General features: G+C 41.6%; 1 protein-coding gene across 1 annotated transcript in view; it reads right to left on the bottom strand.

The window, feature by feature from the left end:
* Positions 1-10,541: 10,541 nt before the first annotated feature.
* The window catches only part of capn5b (calpain 5b), a 32,565-nt gene continuing 24,755 nt past the window's right edge, over positions 10,542-18,351 (bottom strand). The window contains exons 6-13 of the mRNA XM_041051617.1: positions 17,414-17,607; positions 15,919-15,996; positions 15,103-15,298; positions 14,886-15,008; positions 14,560-14,756; positions 14,203-14,324; positions 12,979-13,115; positions 10,542-10,724 (exon numbers count right to left, since the gene is read on the bottom strand). Coding sequence (XP_040907551.1) covers positions 10,542-10,724; positions 12,979-13,115; positions 14,203-14,324; positions 14,560-14,756; positions 14,886-15,008; positions 15,103-15,298; positions 15,919-15,996; positions 17,414-17,607 — 1,230 coding nt within the window. The remainder of the gene's footprint in view (positions 10,725-12,978; positions 13,116-14,202; positions 14,325-14,559; positions 14,757-14,885; positions 15,009-15,102; positions 15,299-15,918; positions 15,997-17,413; positions 17,608-18,351) is intronic.

The following is an 18,351-nucleotide window of genomic DNA, read 5'->3' as shown; positions in this document are numbered from 1 at the left end:
TGCTAATTCCTTTTAGGGAATATAAACAAGTTGGCAACATAAATAGATTGTGTGGCTTAAAAAAGGCCAGACTGAGCGATGAAGATAACCCACGATGGGGAGGGGAGTAATGATCCATTAGTGGTCCAATAAGTAGATTAACATTTAGCTGGTTGTGTCATACTATAAATCAAAATGAATCTATATTAAAGACAAATTGTATATGTAAGCAAAAATCCACAGATTAATCTCCGACAGGGGCAGTAAACCTTTTGCAGAGCGGCAGTGCAGATTTATTCAGCAAGTTCATCCATATGCAGCTGGACACGAGTCACTCATATGTTCAGCTTATGCCAAGACAGAGCCTCTTATCCAGAACCACAGGGTGCCAATCTGGCAACTATCCCAAACAAAGATCTATAGATCTGTGCTAAACTTCCCCGCGTGGCCCGTCGTCCACCCACACATCCTGTTTCATTAACTACAAACACAAATCTACAAGTCTGGTCAACTCTGGAGCTTCCAACATGCTCTTGAAAAGGCTAGAAAAGGTTGAGAAACCTTGACATAACGTAGGAAAGTCTCACTTTAGTCGTACTGTTTCTTAGTGATATTATCAGATCATACCGGATGATTTCATTGTTAATTGTTCGAAATACTGTAATTTCCCAAGACCCTAAAGAAAGTTAATTATTATTACACTGTGTGCTCAGCCAGTTTTTAGTTTAGCATGGTTAAAAAGCAGCATCACAGATTATTCCTCTGTGACCAGTACATGACAACAAAGACTTTTCTTCAAGAGACATCAGCAGTTTCACCAATATCAAATAAACAGATTAATATCCTTCATGCTAAAACAAGTCAGAATATTCAGATTAAAACTTTGAGGAGATGATTTATTAGACCACAGACTAGTCAGAGATTTTCATGTAACAGCCAAAAGCAATCTTGCTAATTAATGCCGCGGCTGCTAATCTGCGTGTGTGGCCTACAATGCTGCTCTAACAAGTGTGTGAACTGTATGTGTATCAGTTCTGACTCACATGGCGGGGATTCAGAGGCGCAGACGGATGTGACGCATTCATCGTTGACCAAGAGAGTTTAAGGACCGTGTGTCCATGTCTTCATGAGTTCTGTGGATTAGTTCCTGCAAACAAAATAACACAGAAGTTTATTCATTTATAATATTAAAACTGTTAATGCAGAATTTAGTGGTGGAAAGTAGACTTACCCAAGTCATGTGCTTACAGTAGTTCTACAGCATTTATATGATATTATAGGCACCACTTACCTCTCAAAAAAAATTGAGAGGTAAATTTGGCTCGTTTAATATGTATAAACACCAAAGTATTAATTTGTTGTTTTCAGCAGATTCTTTTTGTTCAGACTGGCTTTCTCCTGTTTCCAGTCTTTATGCTAAGCTGTCATCCTCCTCCTCATCCAACTCCTGATGAGGAAGTCACTAAGTGCATTTTCCAAAATAAAGCTGTTCAAACTGTTTCTTTAACAATGCTCCAGCGACCTGACTGAGGTCTAATGTGTGGAAAATAACAACAGTTAACATATGATGAGTTGGGAAAAAGAAAAAAAGTTCAAATATATGAAACTCTTGTGTCGGCAGAAAGAAAATGGACATTTTATTGACTGAAGTGAACCAGAATTAAGTTGAATTATCACTGACTGAAACACTGAAGCAGAACTGCACTTGTACTGAACCAGTTCTTTGTTTAAAGCTAATTCTTGTCATTTTTCTGAGCTCAGCTCCAGCACAGTGAGGCCCGAACCAAACTAAGAAGTGTGTCACAATACTTTCAGCTTCATTATATGGTCAGCACTGCTTATGTGAAACCACTTTAAGACACTTTAAGAACTCATCTTAATGGTAGTAGTTCATTCGCTTATTCACAGCTGCTATACTGTGTCTGCAGTATTTTGATTACGAAAAAAAAGTTCTGGAAACTGCAGTTTAGCCAGTTTAATCAGAAAAGCATTATTTAAGATCCATTTAGTAATGTTTTTAAGGAAAACAAAACATATGGTCACAAAGCTGAGGTTGAAGGCTCTGTAAAAAACTGTAAAAAGAGTTTGATATAATTAGTCGGTTAATTTTGCAACAACATCCAAACATTCTGTTTTCAGCTTCTGAAATGAAAAGATTTTTTGTTTTTCATTGTTATAGTTCACTGTAAACTGAATATCTTTAGGTTTTGGCCCTGTGAAGACACTGCCATGGGCTTCATACTGTCTTTCTGACATTTCACAGTCTGCACAATTAATCATAAAAGAATCAGCAGATTCATCTTCAATAAAAATAATCTTTTACTTTCAAACCAACATGAGTTAAGATTCTGTTTTGGTCAACCTGCTTTGATTTTATCTTGTTCTAGTTTTAATGCTGTCATATTGACCCTGTTGTTTACTGTCTCCCTATCCCAATTTCTGCCTTTATGCCTCATATGATTATTGATATCCAACATTTTCACTTCCTTCTCCTTTAAAAATTAAGAATTGTTACACCCTTTCTTTTCTGAAAGTCATTTATATCTGCATCTGCACTGAATTAATTCTGATCACAGAAACACTTAAACTGTTGTCTTATCTGACAAGAGATAATCTCTATAGGAATCTAAATTGGAAGTGAGGAAACCGCTGAAACTTTATGCACCAAAGAAACACACATACACACACACACACACTCTACAGCCTACTGTATTTACTTAAAGGAGGGTACATAATGGCTCCTTTAAGTGCTGGCACAGGACAAAGTGAGCAGTAAGAGGCTTTGGCCTAAAGCTACAGCAGAGCAGCAGCACAGTGGCCTGGCAGCAGGCTAAGCCCTCGGCCTCGACCCACGTTCACCTGCCCCATTTACCTCTCAACACATTCTTCCTCCTCACTCGTCTTTTTCGGTCCTTGTGTTTTCTGGGAAGGTGTGAGGTGGCCCAGGGTTGACAGGATGGTTGATCAAGATGTTACAGAAGAAGATGGAGGATGAAGTATTTCTCTCTGGTCCTGTCTTCTGTCTTTCAGTCCCCCTTCTTTTTTTTTTTTTTTTAATCTTTCCCACGGTCTTCACTCTCGGCTCTCTTGAGTTCCCAGCCTCTGGTCCGTGGTTGACTGTTTGCAGCCCCGTTACAGTTTGATGTCTGGGTCAGTGACGGGGCTCTCCCGACTCTCTCGCTGTGTCTCATTCATGGCTGCTGATCCTGATTAGCTGGGAGGAGGAGCCTGTTGGTGGCACATACAGAGACCAGCTGGGAGGTGAGGAGGGAGGTGACCCAGGTCATGATTTCCAAGTTACCACATGCTAAGTAATTTTAAAGGGTCAGTTCACTGAAATTAAAAAGAAAATACATTTTCCCACTTACCTCTTGTGATGTCTTGCACTTTGGTTTCTGCATGTACCACTGGAGGGGAAAGGAATTGTGTCAGCGGTGCTCACAGCTTTGAAAAACTACAACATGTTTACAACATGTAAACATGTATTCTATTTTTTATTTTCGTTCCTATCATCTACTTTTTCTTCATGCTCATTTCCATACAATGATGACAAACCCAGAGCAGGTTTTTTCCCGTTTTATTTGAAAGTCATGCCACAAGTTGACATTAAATACAAAAGAAAAAATAATAATTTCAGATTGTAGCTATAAAATAACCACAGTGTAACCGAGAACCAAATTCAACGAACACGCATTGAAAAAAGAAAAAGGAAAGCTCACACTGAAAATAACACACAGACAAGCACACAGTACGGAACATACAGCACAGCTCTCTGAATACCTAGCTATCAGTAAACATACCAGTTTGGAACGCAGGGTAAAGTGGATATATAAAATTAACAAGGTTATAAAATACTGATAAAAGATACTTGTTATAAAGACCATAGCATCTTCTAGAAGTGTCACCATGCAGTAGGTATTCCAGTCTCCAGTTAATAAACATCAGCAGAAAAATACAAGAAGAATCACAAGCTCATTCCTTGAGTGGACAAGACTCGACCTCCGATAAAAACGTCAGAGTCAGATTCAGTACAGTCTACGTGATGCTGTCATTGAGATAAACGTAATACCTGGTCTACTCTGTATGGGACTCCATCACAACGTTTGATAATTTAAAACACATGCAGCTGTATGCTAGTCGACAAGGCTATAAGATCAGCAGGCAAGCAAAGCTCAACTGTGACCATGTCATCGATCTGTCTAGAAAATGATAAAGGGAAAAAAAACAAAAAACAACTCTTAAATAATCACCAAAAATCCACTCTTTCAGCACTCAGAATCCCACATATTTTCAGTTTTGTCTATCCACCTTGTTCCTAGTCCCATCATGCCTTGTGTGAATTATGGGCACCACCTGTGGTTAATGATTTCACTGAACTAGTGTCTGCGAGAAAGACTTCGGTGAAATAAATGATGCCGTAACACAACCTGTCTCCGTTTAAAACAGGATGATGTGAGAACGACCCAAAAAGTGGCCTCTTTGGTGGCCCTTTTGTATCTTTAAAAGGCCTTTTTTGAGGAAACTGAAATCAGTGCTTTTCAAAACCCGCAGCTATTTTGTCGCCTTTAGATGGAGACAGACTGGCCGTTCCTACCATAAACTGTATAAGACATGGACGTAGCACCCGTGACGTCACCCACTGGTTTCGGGGAGTCGGTTTTGTGACCAAACCATGGGCATTTGAGCTGCGCCATCTTGGATTTTAGTGGGAGTGTACTTTCCATATTTGGCGAAGAGGCGGTTACTCTACGGGTCAGTCGGGGTCAGCCGGCCACTTAGCTCGGAGCAACCGAGCTAGCCTAAGGCTAATCAGCTAGGCTAACAAGCTAAGCGGCAGCTACATCCACCACACGAGTCCCCGAGTCCGACCCGACTAGCTCGACCCCATACGACCGCGACACAGAGCATACAACAGAGATCATAATGTTTTAAACATGACTGTTTCAGATAGAGAGGTTTTAGATGGAGCTGCAGGGTTTGGTGGAGTTGTGGGGGGACATTTATTTCTAGCCTGTTATTTAACTGTGAAAGAATCATTATTGTTTCATATTGATAAAATATATTAAAAAGTTAAAAACATTTTATTATTATTATTGTCAATGATAACGATCAAAATAATGATAATAATAATATATTAAAATGTTTAATATTTAATATTTACCGGTTTTCACCGCTGCCTCCACCCACTATCCACTTACAGCAACACACAAACAGCAGCCGCTTACTGACGGAGCTGCTCTGTCCATGCAATGCCGGGCTTTTTAAACAGTAAAATAAGACGAAATAAAATTGTAGCCTCCCGCAATAAACGGACTCGTGAGAGCACGGAACACACCTCAGCAGCGTTCCTGACATTATCCGCTCCGGTCCTCTATCTGTATCAGCAGCGACCATAAATCGGCAATTAAGCCAGCGGCAAAATATGCCGGTACATGCTAATTAGTGCAAACATCCAGGTAAAATAGTGAGAAATTTACTTACCGAAAAAACTTCAACACAGACTCCTTCGACAGTCGGTTAGTACAGTCTACACTACAACAAGCCATACTGTCACAAAAACCTATCCCAACAGTGGCAAACAAACACGGACACTGCAGCCCCTGTCAAACGCTGGAGGTAGCCGGAGGCCTCTGGATGTAGCCGCCTAGCCCAGCCGATGCTTTAGCAGGCACAGGCAGAGCTAACTGCCTGTGCCTGTCTATGGGCTGTCACTCAACGTAACCACGCAAATTTATTAAGCCTAAATAACACTAAAACGGTTGTGGTACACCCCCCCCCCCCCGTGTTCACGGAGGTGGAAACTATCAATAGAAACCCAAAACAAAAAATGTACCAGGCTGTAAAGTTGGCTATTTTAACATGGAGGTCAATGGAGAATTGCTCACTTCTGGAGCCAGCCCCCAGCGGCAGCCGAGGAACTGCAGCTTTTTGAACGCGGAAGTGATCCTCACTGCTGAAGCCTGCAACTCCCCCCTTGGTTTCTACTCATTTCCAGTCTTTGGCTAAGCTAAGCTAACCGTCTGCTAGCTGTAGCTTCATATTGACCACACAAACATTTACTTTAAGGTGTGACAGGCTGCATTTCCATCATTTCTCTCCCAGAAATCACAGCATAGCTCAGAGAGAGGAATAACCCAAAGTCATGCTCGTAATTCAGGCAAGGTATCACGGGACTAGGAATGAGGTCCACAATTCACTTGATTCCTCTGAGTATTCTTGCTAATCACTAGAGGTAGCGAGCAAGAACATCCTCCTCTTAAGATAAATATCTAGAATATACTGTATAACATCCATCAAAACATGGATACCATAATAATAACTGACAAGTCAAATTGCTGCTACTTTTATATACATACTGTAAACTGCAGGTTACTGAATACAAAATATTATAAAACCGGATACTGTTTAAATGCATGCAAGTGTGCAACATAAGCCTTGTACTTCACACAGTATGTTTATCAAAGTAGCAACAGCGGATTATGTTTTTACAACACTCTGAGAAACAAAAATATATTCTGTGATTTGTAATGGTGCGAGCAGATTTGAAGCGGTTTTGCTACATGCACTGGCATTTTTTTGGATTCGCACAAAAGGTCACCAACCGATGTGAGCAGTTCAGCTTCATCTAAAAGGTTTTTGTGTTCCTAAAACCAGCTTTGGCGTGGCCGTGTGGAAAAAAACATATATACAGAAAACCAATAAGCTTCATAGCAACTGTCAAAAAAACCAGCGAAGGTCCGAAAACTCCAACCAAGCCTGGTTAGTCTCGTAGCTGAAGTGTGTGTGTGTGTGTGGTGGCTAACAGTGAAAGCCGTAACACTTTTGGCAAAGCATCACAATCTGCAACAATTGCGATGAGTAACCACAGGAACACAGTGAAAATCACTTCAAGATAAAGACAGAAAGCAAAAGAGGACGTCTGGTGGAAAACAAAAAAAAAAAAGGTCCAAAAAACTCAGAGCATAATTTGACCTGTCTCACATTTGTCCAACAGGTAGACGGCAAATGTCTTTACAGTGTACAGTGTAACTTCATCACCACCCACACAACCTTTACAAGAGACCATTTGTCGTTTTGGCACTGCTGCAGCACATGAGTAGAAGGCTGAAGGGAAACACCGTGATAGGATTTCACACTAAGCTTGACACACTGTTATTTTGGCTCCTTACTCTTATTATCATTGTAGGACTGTGAGCGACAGTGATTCTGAAGCCCAAACACTCCCATATGTCAGAGCTGTCAGGCTGCGTGTTCGCTGTTACATTTATATCCACACAAATGATAAAAAACAGAGAGCGACACAGTGACACAGCTGGTCGCTGCTGAAAACCCGATGAAAAAATCTTCAATGTAAAACATGTTAGTGGAATATAAAATCTGTGATGACTAAAGGAAAACTTTCATTATCAAATAACAATAACATGGCACATTAATGAGGACCAATTCAATCCTGGTCAGTCTTAACCTTGACGTCCACTGGAGTCAGCAGCAAAGCATCTCTTTTCTACCCCGTACTATCTTTGCAGATGAAAGAAATTCACTTGTGAATGTACGTAAATGACTATACTTAATGATGACAGATGTGAAACTATTATTCAGTAATGCATTTCATTTGTTTCAATTTCAATGCACTGGACAAATCAAAATTTTGACCTGATGGAGGTGCTAGATGACAAGGTAAATCATCACCAATGAGAATACAATTCAGTCTGTGGGAAACGTGAATGCCTTGCACAAGGACACTTCAGCGGTTTAAGGTTTTTTTCTTTTCCCACCCGGTCAGTCAATAAAAACCAGCAGCTGTCCAGGCACATGTTCCCATGTCTAACCTCGCACTGCATGGCACTGCAGTTTCTCACACTGGCCGCCTGCAAGCTAACGTGACTCTTCAAATACAGTCTTATGTTACCCAGCTCTCATTTTTCTGTCCCTCTGACAGACTAAAAACAACATAACAGACCACAGAGAAGATAAATAGCACCTAAATAGTTGTCAACAACTGCTGCTAATGTTCACCGATGCTAGAGGCATAATGAATGCATCACTGTGTTACAAGACATAACTGTTTCAAACCAGTTGATATGGTCAGACTGACATGAGGTGCATTAGTGTAGACATGCTGACTGCTCAAAACTAGCATTTCCAAGACTTCTGTGATAGAAAGGATAAATATATATATATATTAACAATTGAACAGTTCAATACAAGGCCATGAACATATTGGAAAATAACCCATGCAAGACACATTTATAAAGATGCTGTACACAAAGGTGTGTGATCAATTAAACGCCACGTGTGACAGTTCAAGTAACGGACAAAGGCGCTGAAAAAATAAAAATAAAATCAGGAAAACAGATTTTATAGTTTGTCTGAGAGATTAGTCCACTAACTGTCTTACATTCAAAGGAAATGTCTCGATGATGACAGTAACTTATTCTTGTTATGAAACACAGGAAAAAAGAAAGAATAAGATATACCCAAAAGTCAATAAAACCTGGAATGAAAAGTCTCTGCGATGATAGTGCACTTTTGAAAAAAAAAAACAAAACAAAAAGTTTTCAGTCTGGGCCTCTGTCACAAAAAGCCCACTCGATGCTAAAAGGTAAAATCGGACAGAAACGTGATCTATGCGAGAAATGCCATTGTTCGTCAGAGATAGAATATATTTTACCAGTATTGGTTCAATACGCAAAAGCCATTTGAAATCCCTCTGAAAGTACCGGACAGTTCATCACATGATCCCTTTCGTTTTCGTGCTGTGGAGGCAAAGCCAGGACCAAGACAATGGCACAGGTTGTTTGGCAGGACGACTCCTCTGCTCTCCATCCATCTTTTTACCACACTGAAACTAAATAAAGTTGTGGTTCACTCCTTTCCTCAGAAATTGTTTTCTTCCCAGTATAACGTGGATTAACAGATATACATTCACCCAAGCACTCCCAGATTCTCCCATTTAGGACAACACTGAAACTAGCAGGACACACACACACTCTTTCTCAAACAAACAAACAAACACACACACACACACACACATACACACATACACACTCACCCCTGTTCTGTGCCAACAGCAGAAGCACAGCTGCTGTCTCTCAGGGTCACGTGGCATGAGTCTTTGGCCCAGACCAACAGACTCCAGTCAGAGGAAGCGTCAGGCAGTGGTGTTGCCATTAAGAGATGATGTGGCACAGGGGGTGGTGGTTTGTGGCTAGGCTTGGGCCAGGCCAGACCAGGCCGGTTCGAAAGGGACTAAGAGAGCAAAAGGGCCTGGCTCATCTTTGGTCCCATAAAGCACTTGATTTATGTCAGGGTGAATCTTTGCACTCCGCTGGACTCGGTAGGTGAAAACATGGTGGGAGGGGGGGAGAGGGGATGAAAGGAGGAAGGGTAGCACTATCAGTAACACCGGCTGCTAAGCTACGACTGAAGAGATATGCAGCACAGGCAAGAGTTCAGTTTGTTTTGTTTTTTTTTAAGCCATGCAGTTTGGAGATCGTCCATAGCAACCGGCAGAAAGCACGTCAGGGAGTTTCGAATGATACTAGTGATGGAAGACGGGAGGCAAGATTTCACACATGAGCACGCTCACAGAACAACACAGAAAAGCTCTCAGTAGAGGGAGAGAATAGCTGCTGTTGGCTTTCGTTTGTAAAGTCCACAGTAAAAAGTGACAGACAGTGCTGCATGCTCTCCAAAGCACCGGCAAACTGGTGAAGACTTGAGGTGTCTGGGTGGGCCGAGGGGGGCGAAGAGGATCATCCACAGATATAAAAGAGTATCGATTAATATATAGGAGACAGAGACTAAAACTAAAAAGACAAAAAAAAAGTGCTGGGTGATGCAGGTTTTAAGGAAAACAAATGGAGGCTGTGCTAACACTGAAGAAAGCTGATGGAAAACGTAAAGAGTATTTATCATAACCCCCCCCATCTCCTCAAGGTGGAGAGACAGACTCAGCCTTAAGGCAATGCATAGCCCTTGGAAACATTGGCACATGCATGGCGAGTGCAGAAATGTCTGCATATGTATTGTATGTGCATGTGTGCATGTGTGCAGGTTGTCAACTATAACAAAATGAAAGAAAAGGAGAAGTTTGTGTATTAGGCAGATCAGGATCAGACCAATGAACTGGTTTGATAAAACTTCTAATGTCGGCCTTTTCTTAAACATCAGCTTTAACTGTAGCTCAGCTGTTGATGGAGACTGTGGCTACAAAACCTGTACTGAAGACTACTTCAAGAACAAATGTCTCGAGCAAACATTGAATGATGGACAATTTTGGAAGGAATGCGTTCAAAGTTATTCAATACGAATTCCAAATGAAACACCTCCCATCCATAGGTGTAGGCCTTCAGAAACACGTGTAACAAAGTTGAATTTAAAGGCTGAAGCAAAAGAAAAAAAAAAGGAAAAGCTATATGAGACACGAAAAGAGCGCAAGCGGCAGAAAATAGACACAGTGAGCTCCCGTGATGGTTGGAGGATGACCAGTGAACATGAGCGGCGGGCACGACTGAACGCCACCTTGAGTGCTGATTTTTATAATCGTATAAACGATCGCGTCAGATGTTGGTTAGCGTGGTGGAGGTGATGAGGCGCACAGTGAGCGTGCCCGGAAGGTCGTTGTCCTGGCGGTTGCCCTTGTCGCGGAGGTGAAGCGTGTGCTGCTCCTGCCGCTCGTTGGGGTCGCTGAACAGGATCACCTGACCCAGGAAGGTGTCCACGATCATGTTCTTGTTGTAGATCTGTGGGCCGCTCGTGGGAGGAAGGCAGAGATCCGAAAGCAAAAGGGAAAGCGGGAAAAGAGAGGACAGAAAAGGCGAAAGGCAATAAGCAGTCACAAAAGAGAAACCACAGCAGAAAATATGCAAGGGACAGAAATTAAGACTTGATAGAAGGAAGAGACACCAAGAGGAAAAACAGTGAGGAGTAGAAGAAGTTTTGGAGTCAAGCAACAAGTAAACAGAATAAACCTTTCTTACATGGCAGTCTCTAAAGAGAATTAGCTGATATAACACTTTTTTAAGTGTTATATAAATTATTATTAAGTGTATTTTTATCAAAATTACCAGATAAACTGGCCAAAAATGTGTTTTGTCAGAGTGACCTTTGACTTTTGTCACCAAATTCTAATCAGTTCACCCCCGAGTCCAAGTGAACACTTGTGCCAAATGTACAGAAGTTCCCTCGAGGCGTTTCTGAGACCACGTGTTCTCGAGAATGGGACAGACGGACAACACGAAAACTCACGCATACCATTAACATTTACGGTAAATTTATTGAACAGCTACATTTCACCTACGCGACCTTCACCAGGCATTTCACACAACAAATGCTGCACAGATTGTTAAGCCCCTTGAGGCAAATGTGCAAATTGTGACACTGGGCTGCATAAATAAAATCTGACAAACTGACTTATAGAAGGCCTCTGCTGTGAAACTGGAAGTGGCGACACTGACATTCACGGTTAGCTAATGTTTCTAAAAATGTGTCTCCATGTGGGGTTTTTTTCTAACAGCAGCTTGAGATATTTTCTGCACTTTTTGTCTCGAAGTCGATTTGAAACTTGGACAGAAAATATTTTTATAGATAAGAAACGACACCACCAGGAGGAAGGAGAGATATAGAGGGATGTAATTACACTGAGGGAAGCCTTTTCAGTGTGTGAAGACCCAGGACAACAATCATCATTTATCACAGCAGCTCACATCTGTTGCTAAGGTCTGCATCTGTTCACAACACCAGGAGTCCTACAGCAGAGACTATGTGTGTGTTTCACGTACAACACAAGAACGTGATGGTGTATCTGTCGCTATACGTCGCTGATCCGCTGCAATTTCATTAAGTGTAAATTACATTTTCATAAGCTCAGAAATCATGTTAAATGTCCCCATTTATATCTGAGAAGTGATCTGCAGTTACAGCCTCACATTAGCTGACACATATCATAATCAGTCCGACACAGACAGGTTTCCATATTTTATATTTTGATAACAAACAAAGAACTGGTATCAGACTCTGACACCCTGAGTTCAAAGCCCAGTCTAACTCCAGAGAACGAACACGTCTGCCTCCTTTCACGACGATGCACGTGATGCAATTTCACAGGTCTGATTGAGTAAATTCAACATTATATTACCAACAATAATTCCCTAACAAGTGCACGCGCTTACACATATTGCTGGATATTGGGCCTGTAACTGATTGGTTATGGATGTTCAGCAAATTTCCTTAGCAGCCCCACTCTCATGTGAGACAGTCACACACAACCACACAGACATGATGAAGGGAAGTTAGATATTAGGATGAAAGTTGGGCATTTCTTGATATTTATTAGTGTTAAAAACAAAGGTTCAGACTCCTGATTCCTTTAGAAGAGAGAGGGTTTGTGTGCGAATGAGGTCCTTTTTATTTATTCGTTGCATTCACCTCAAACATCAGAGTCACACAAAACCAGCTGGATGACTCTGTTATTGTTAATGCCTCATGTGTAAAAACTGCTTTGAAACGCCACCATTGTTTTTAAATGTGACCGGTCAAATTTAACCTTGAGATGTGATGGAAACGCAAACAGGAACATACAAAAGGAGGTTTAGGTTCTTAGTTTAGTTGCAGCCTTTGCAGCTGCAGAGGCTTATTTCTGGAGAAAGATGATCCTGTTGAATTTTTTAAATTGCAATTTTCTCAGAGACATTTCATAAAAACCTGGGCAAATAAAACAATAACTACCTTCATGGTGAGACACCACCACAAGTTATTAAAAATATATTATGTCCATCTGAAATGTAGGTAAATTGACTTTCAGTTGAGAGGATTTTTTGGTGATGAGAGTTTTCACCTTCGAAGGAGCTGTGAAGCTGGATTTTCCATGGCTATATATTTTTTTTTAGTTTCTTTTAGGATCTGAGCAGCTACATTTAGTCTGCAGGTCGTACCTGAAGTTCAGCCAGTTGTTAGTGTACAGTCCTACAGAGCGATGTCTGCAGAGTGACAGCTCACCTCGATGTGGATGCCCTCCTTAGGTTTCTTGCGGTAAAACAGGCCTTTGATGTCAAAGTTTGGGCACCGTGTGTCCTTATGAACTGGTGAACGAACCCTCTCTCCTTCACAGGTGATGATCACGTAGGGATCGACAGCTGCAGGGGAAAAAAAATCTTTTTCTTACTATTACTTTGAAAAAATCCTGTACAGTGGTCATCAGTTCTTTATTAACGTCAACACTGTCTCGATAAAGGACATTCTTGTTTACAATTGGAAGAGCTCAGTAATGGGCTTTCTTTTATAATTAGAAGAGCTCATTGGCCTTAATTTGTATGGATGCCACGGAGGAGCTGCTAGTGCTCTGACGTGATCTTCCTAGAATATGATTATACAGTACGTGTAAATGGTACCAGTGTTTGTTTGTTTACAATAATTTTATCTGATGAAGGTCTGAGGACTGAAATGTTGTAAATAAAGTGAGAACAGGTGATTGACAGAGTGCAGGATTTTTTTTTTCAGTCTCAAACGCTTCACCTCTACTACAGTTAATTAACTGTGTGATGAACCTGCTCACCAGTAGTGGAAAAAGTACATTTATTTAAGTACATTTTCGATATACTTGTTTGTTGTATTTTAGTTTTGCGTTACTTAATTAACACTACTTTTGTTCCACTCATTTCAGAGGTACAACGGTAAACTGATGAAATCTATTCATCATCAATCTGTTCATTTTGCTGATGTTACTGAAACTGATAAGTACTTTTATTTAAGGAAGACGCTGAATGAAGTTCAGTTGTTTGCAATAGAGTATTTTTGCATTGTTGTGTTTGCTCTTTTACTTCCATAAAATATCTTTGTGCTTCTTCCACCACTGCTGTTCACTCAGCAAAGGCGTGTCAATACTAAAGCCACTACACACAGGGGCTTTTAAAGGCAGGTGAGTTGTAAATGCTGCGGGTTTGAGCACACTGTAGGAACTCTACGGAGGTAAATACTGAATGCTGCACAGTGCAGGTCAGAACTAAACGACTAAACTAAATAACGATGCGTTCACTTTCAGCAGATGGTGCTGTGGTACCTCGTGCTTTGCTCAGGAGTCTTTTCTTATCTGGATTGAGACAGCGAAGCTCTGTGGGTGTTTACAGGAGTTTGCAGCGCTTTACAACACAGCAACATGGTCGACAACACATGCAGATACAATACACATGACCCAAACCGGGTCACTGTGCGTAGTGGTCCCACCTCCATTAGAGTCCTGTCCCTGCAGACCCTCAGCGTTCAGTACATGGACCTGAGTGACCAGCTGAGGGTAGCCACACATCCCCGTCCAACATGTCTGAGGAGGCTCGTCCAGAGTCAGCTCTCTGGGAAAGACAGAGTTCACGTGTACCCCCCATGTACAGTGTTTCATTCCTTTATCCTCAGACATCATTAGTGATTTTATCTATTGTGTTTTTGAACAGTATAGAAGAGAACCAAATTATTATGCACAACACAACAATTTACACGAACTTAACAACAAAACTCCTTGTCTACAAAGGGATACTGACACATGCTTGATGAAGAAAGGCCTTAACAGGACAGAGGTCACAGATTTACTTGCAGTCTGAAGGCACATCAGTGAAGACACGGAGCAGGAAGTCGCCCTGCTGCCCGGGGTCAAAGGTTGTGGGAATGATGACGTAGCGGCCCTCCTTCAGCTCCTTCCTGAGGAAGACGCAGCGTGAGTTGATGTAGATGGAGCCCGCTACTTTCTGCTGGGCTGAGTGCATACGGTACTTCCGATTTAGCTCCACCTGCAAGATGAAAGAACGTTGTAGAGAAGATCCGCAGGATTCACGTCATCACGACAAGGGTTGTGGAGGTTTCTCTGTATTTTGTATTTTTGTTGTGATGTATTGCTGTGCATTTGTGTGTGTTTCTACCCGGTGAATATCGAAACCTATGGCGAGGTTTTCCCCTTTGCCCTCTTTGGGTGTGGCCCTCTTTTCTTTCTGCTGTAAGCAGATCAACACCTCGTCCTCCACCTTCTTCACATCAAAGACATACTGCACAGAGTAAAAGGGGAAAATTATATCACACTCCAACACTAGTCACACACCTCTCTGTAACACACATGCACACATCACCGCCACAACTAACCTGAGGGTTCTGCAGGAAGGTGGCCTTGTGATTGATGCAGCCTCCGGATCGGTTGCGTAGGGGGTCCTGGCGGTGGATCCAGGAGCCCCTCATCACCTCCTCCTCCCAGGTTTTGTGGATGCTCAGGTAGGAGGTGTTGATGAGGCGACACAGGATCAGGTCAGTGAAGTACTGGCAGAAGTCGTCGAACGTCATCCTGCAGGAGGGCAGGAAAAGAAGAGGAGAGAGGAGACCGGAGAAAGTGGAGGGAAAAGCTTGAAAGAAGAGCTTTAACAGGTATAAAAATAGAGGAAATGAAACCAGAAACAAAGGAAAGGGTTACATGTTAAAGTGAGATTAATTTCAGCTGTTAACATGGAATGAGATTTAATTGTGACTGATTTGTGACTTTTATTAATACTTCCAGTATCATCACTTGACCATTTTAGAGCCACAAATCCAAAAAAATCTACAAACGTTCAGAGTTTCCCTCATAACTTTAAGACATTTAGTGTGGAAAAGCCTCTTCGAGGGAACAGTTTGATGTTTTTCTGCCATTAGATGAGAAGATCGATACCACTCAGCCTGTTCTTTCACCAGGGACACTGACTCCACGTAAAACCAGAATCTGTTGTTTTTCAGCTCAGGTTTTTGTACGGATTAAACTGACAAGATATAATGTGTGAGAACTGGTAAGTTTTATTACCTTTGGACAAAGCCATAAGCTAAGCTAAGCTAACCGGCTGCTAATAATCAAACTTTCAAGTGTTTTTACCATGACAGCAACACCTTTAATAATCAGTTTCAGGGCAGGGAACAACAATTTATGGTTCTCACCAGAACTCGCCATCGTCCTGCACGGTGACGCCCAGCTTCTCTCTCTCGCTCTTGCTCACCTTGTTCCACTCCTCTGAACTGCAGTGAACAAAGACAAGATGCAAACACTTTATTTACATCAACTGCAGAGAAAACCAGGCTTTTATTTGAAATACGCTTAAATTACAGACATGCCTTTATTTTTAATTTCCCCTGATATAAATTTATATTTGATCATATTTCTGTGAGAAGCTTCACTGTTTTCTAACCTGATCCATTTTTAAATTGCTTTTGATGCCATTAGAAAGAAGAAAACTAATTTCTTCTTCTGTGCTGCTGTCTGATAAATTATTGATAAAGTTTTTTTGTATTTTTTTTATAGAGCCAATCCCATGAGTGCAACATAATCATGGAATTATTGACGATTCTCTGCTGGGCTCATGAAAATGTTGGGACCTGAAAATGTAAAGAGTCGTTGTTGCTCATTGTTACTCTTCCTTCATGTGAAATGACAAACCCGTGAAATATATTTTAATCTCACAATTTAGTAGTCATAATTTTATTGGCAGAATATTAACAGCAGAACATTTAGCTGTGAACTATTTAATAATCTTTCAATTGTAAAAGTTCAGACATATAAATCATGCATGTGTCCATCTCTCACGGGTCCTGTTATATTAAAGAGTCTGTGTATTTGTTCCTGTGAATCATACCTTAATATCAAGGTCCATTCTGTATTCACTGCCCAGGGGAAACACAGGCATTTACTGGACGCATTAGCTCTGTGTTTATGTCTTTATGTTTATGATTCACTGACAAACATCAACATCTCAACAGCCTGTCAGGCCACATTTACAGTAAATTTATTCAAACCATGAATAAATAATTTACTGAGAGCGAGTGAATGATTGAGAAAGAAGAGAGATGACTCCCGTTGCTTCAATACCATCTTTTTCCTCTTTCAGCCTTATCAATAATTCAGGCTCCATTATGATCCAGTTTTACCACCGCCCTGTTTGTTTCACAGAGCCTGGTAGCTAACAATTCAAAGACAGGGAGACGTCCAGGGAGCAGCTTTATCTCAGTTTTACCTGCTCCCCAACCAAGTGTGTGGTGGCAGAGAATAAACCTGGACTGAAACAGCTTTTTCCACCTGATAAACGCCTGAACGGCCCCTTGTGCAAACCAGTCGCTTTGATTCACCCAGACATCTGAACTGAAGAGTTAGTCAGCTCAATTTTGGTCCCGCCTGTTTAGGGAGGGTCCCAGGGAAAATGACATCTGAGCTGCACTGCACCGTTTGATATTGCTCTCCACAAACAAACGACACTCCCACAGGGCCAAATTCAGTTATTCTCGTTCGCCCTGTGGCCCATTAGCTTCACTGCATTTAAATTCTTCACTGTCTACATGACATTTCCCATTGTGCCACTTGTCTCGTCTACACTTTGGGCATTATATATTGATCATATATACCTGATGAGCTGCAGCCTGTAGGTGGCAGCGCTGTGATTACCTGTCGCTCCAGGGGCCACTCCACTCCTTCTCCCCCCAGGGGTTCCTCATGCGGATCATGTGCAGCTTCTCCGATTTGAAGAAGGCCAGCAGTCCGTGACCTAGCCGCACTTTCCGCACGTCTGTTACAGCGTATGCGTGGCCTTTGACCAGCCCACAGTCCAGCCGTGCCTCCATGTCCTCTATCGTGGTTGCCTGGAAAACAGCAAAACAGGGAACAAATTATGTAAAAGAGGGAGGTCGGTACATTTGTCTGGGGAAATGATTAACAGGCAGACATTTGGGAAACAGCACACAGGGACTGTGTTGCAGATTGCAGCAGCTTTTGTGTCTGGAAACCGAAAACAGAGATTTCTCTGGTAGCTCAGGAGGCAGAAAATACAAAGGCTGTTGTTGGCTGGAAAACCGTACACAGGGAGTTTGTGAATGATGACACAATTGTTGCATGAAATATTAATGGACGGTTTTGTTTTTATTACATCTTGGGTCTTATTTTAGTAGTTTTGGCCATGGGTTCTGTTGGTTTTGATAACACAGTACCTGGTCTTCACAAGTCCAAAACTGCAAGCTTAGACCCTCGATTCAGATTAACTGCACAGACCACATGTTAATACCAGGTGTAAATGGGATGTTAAAGCAGGATCACTTTTAATGCATCGGTTTTATGCAATGATTTCGGCTGCTGCGTGACAATGCTCTCTGACAAAGTGAGGTTTATTCGGTTTCTTGCTTGAGTTGTGACGACCTCCTCTATCCCCTCTTCGCCCACTGCGCAAAGACATGTCCAAACGTTGAATTTCCTGCCAACTACCAGTAAAAACAATGAACATGAATTTCATGGCTTGCATGTGGACATGGCTTCAGTGTTCATCAGTTGAAGCCAACATGCTTTACTTTTGATTGTCTGCCAAAACTAAATGAAAGTGACAGCCCATAACT

This window comes from Toxotes jaculatrix, chromosome 12 (genome assembly GCF_017976425.1).
Source record: "Toxotes jaculatrix isolate fToxJac2 chromosome 12, fToxJac2.pri, whole genome shotgun sequence".
Taxonomy (NCBI): Eukaryota; Metazoa; Chordata; class Actinopteri; family Toxotidae; genus Toxotes; species Toxotes jaculatrix.
The sequence above is the reverse complement of the archived record's forward strand: the minus strand, read 5'-3'. Positions and strand labels throughout refer to the sequence as shown.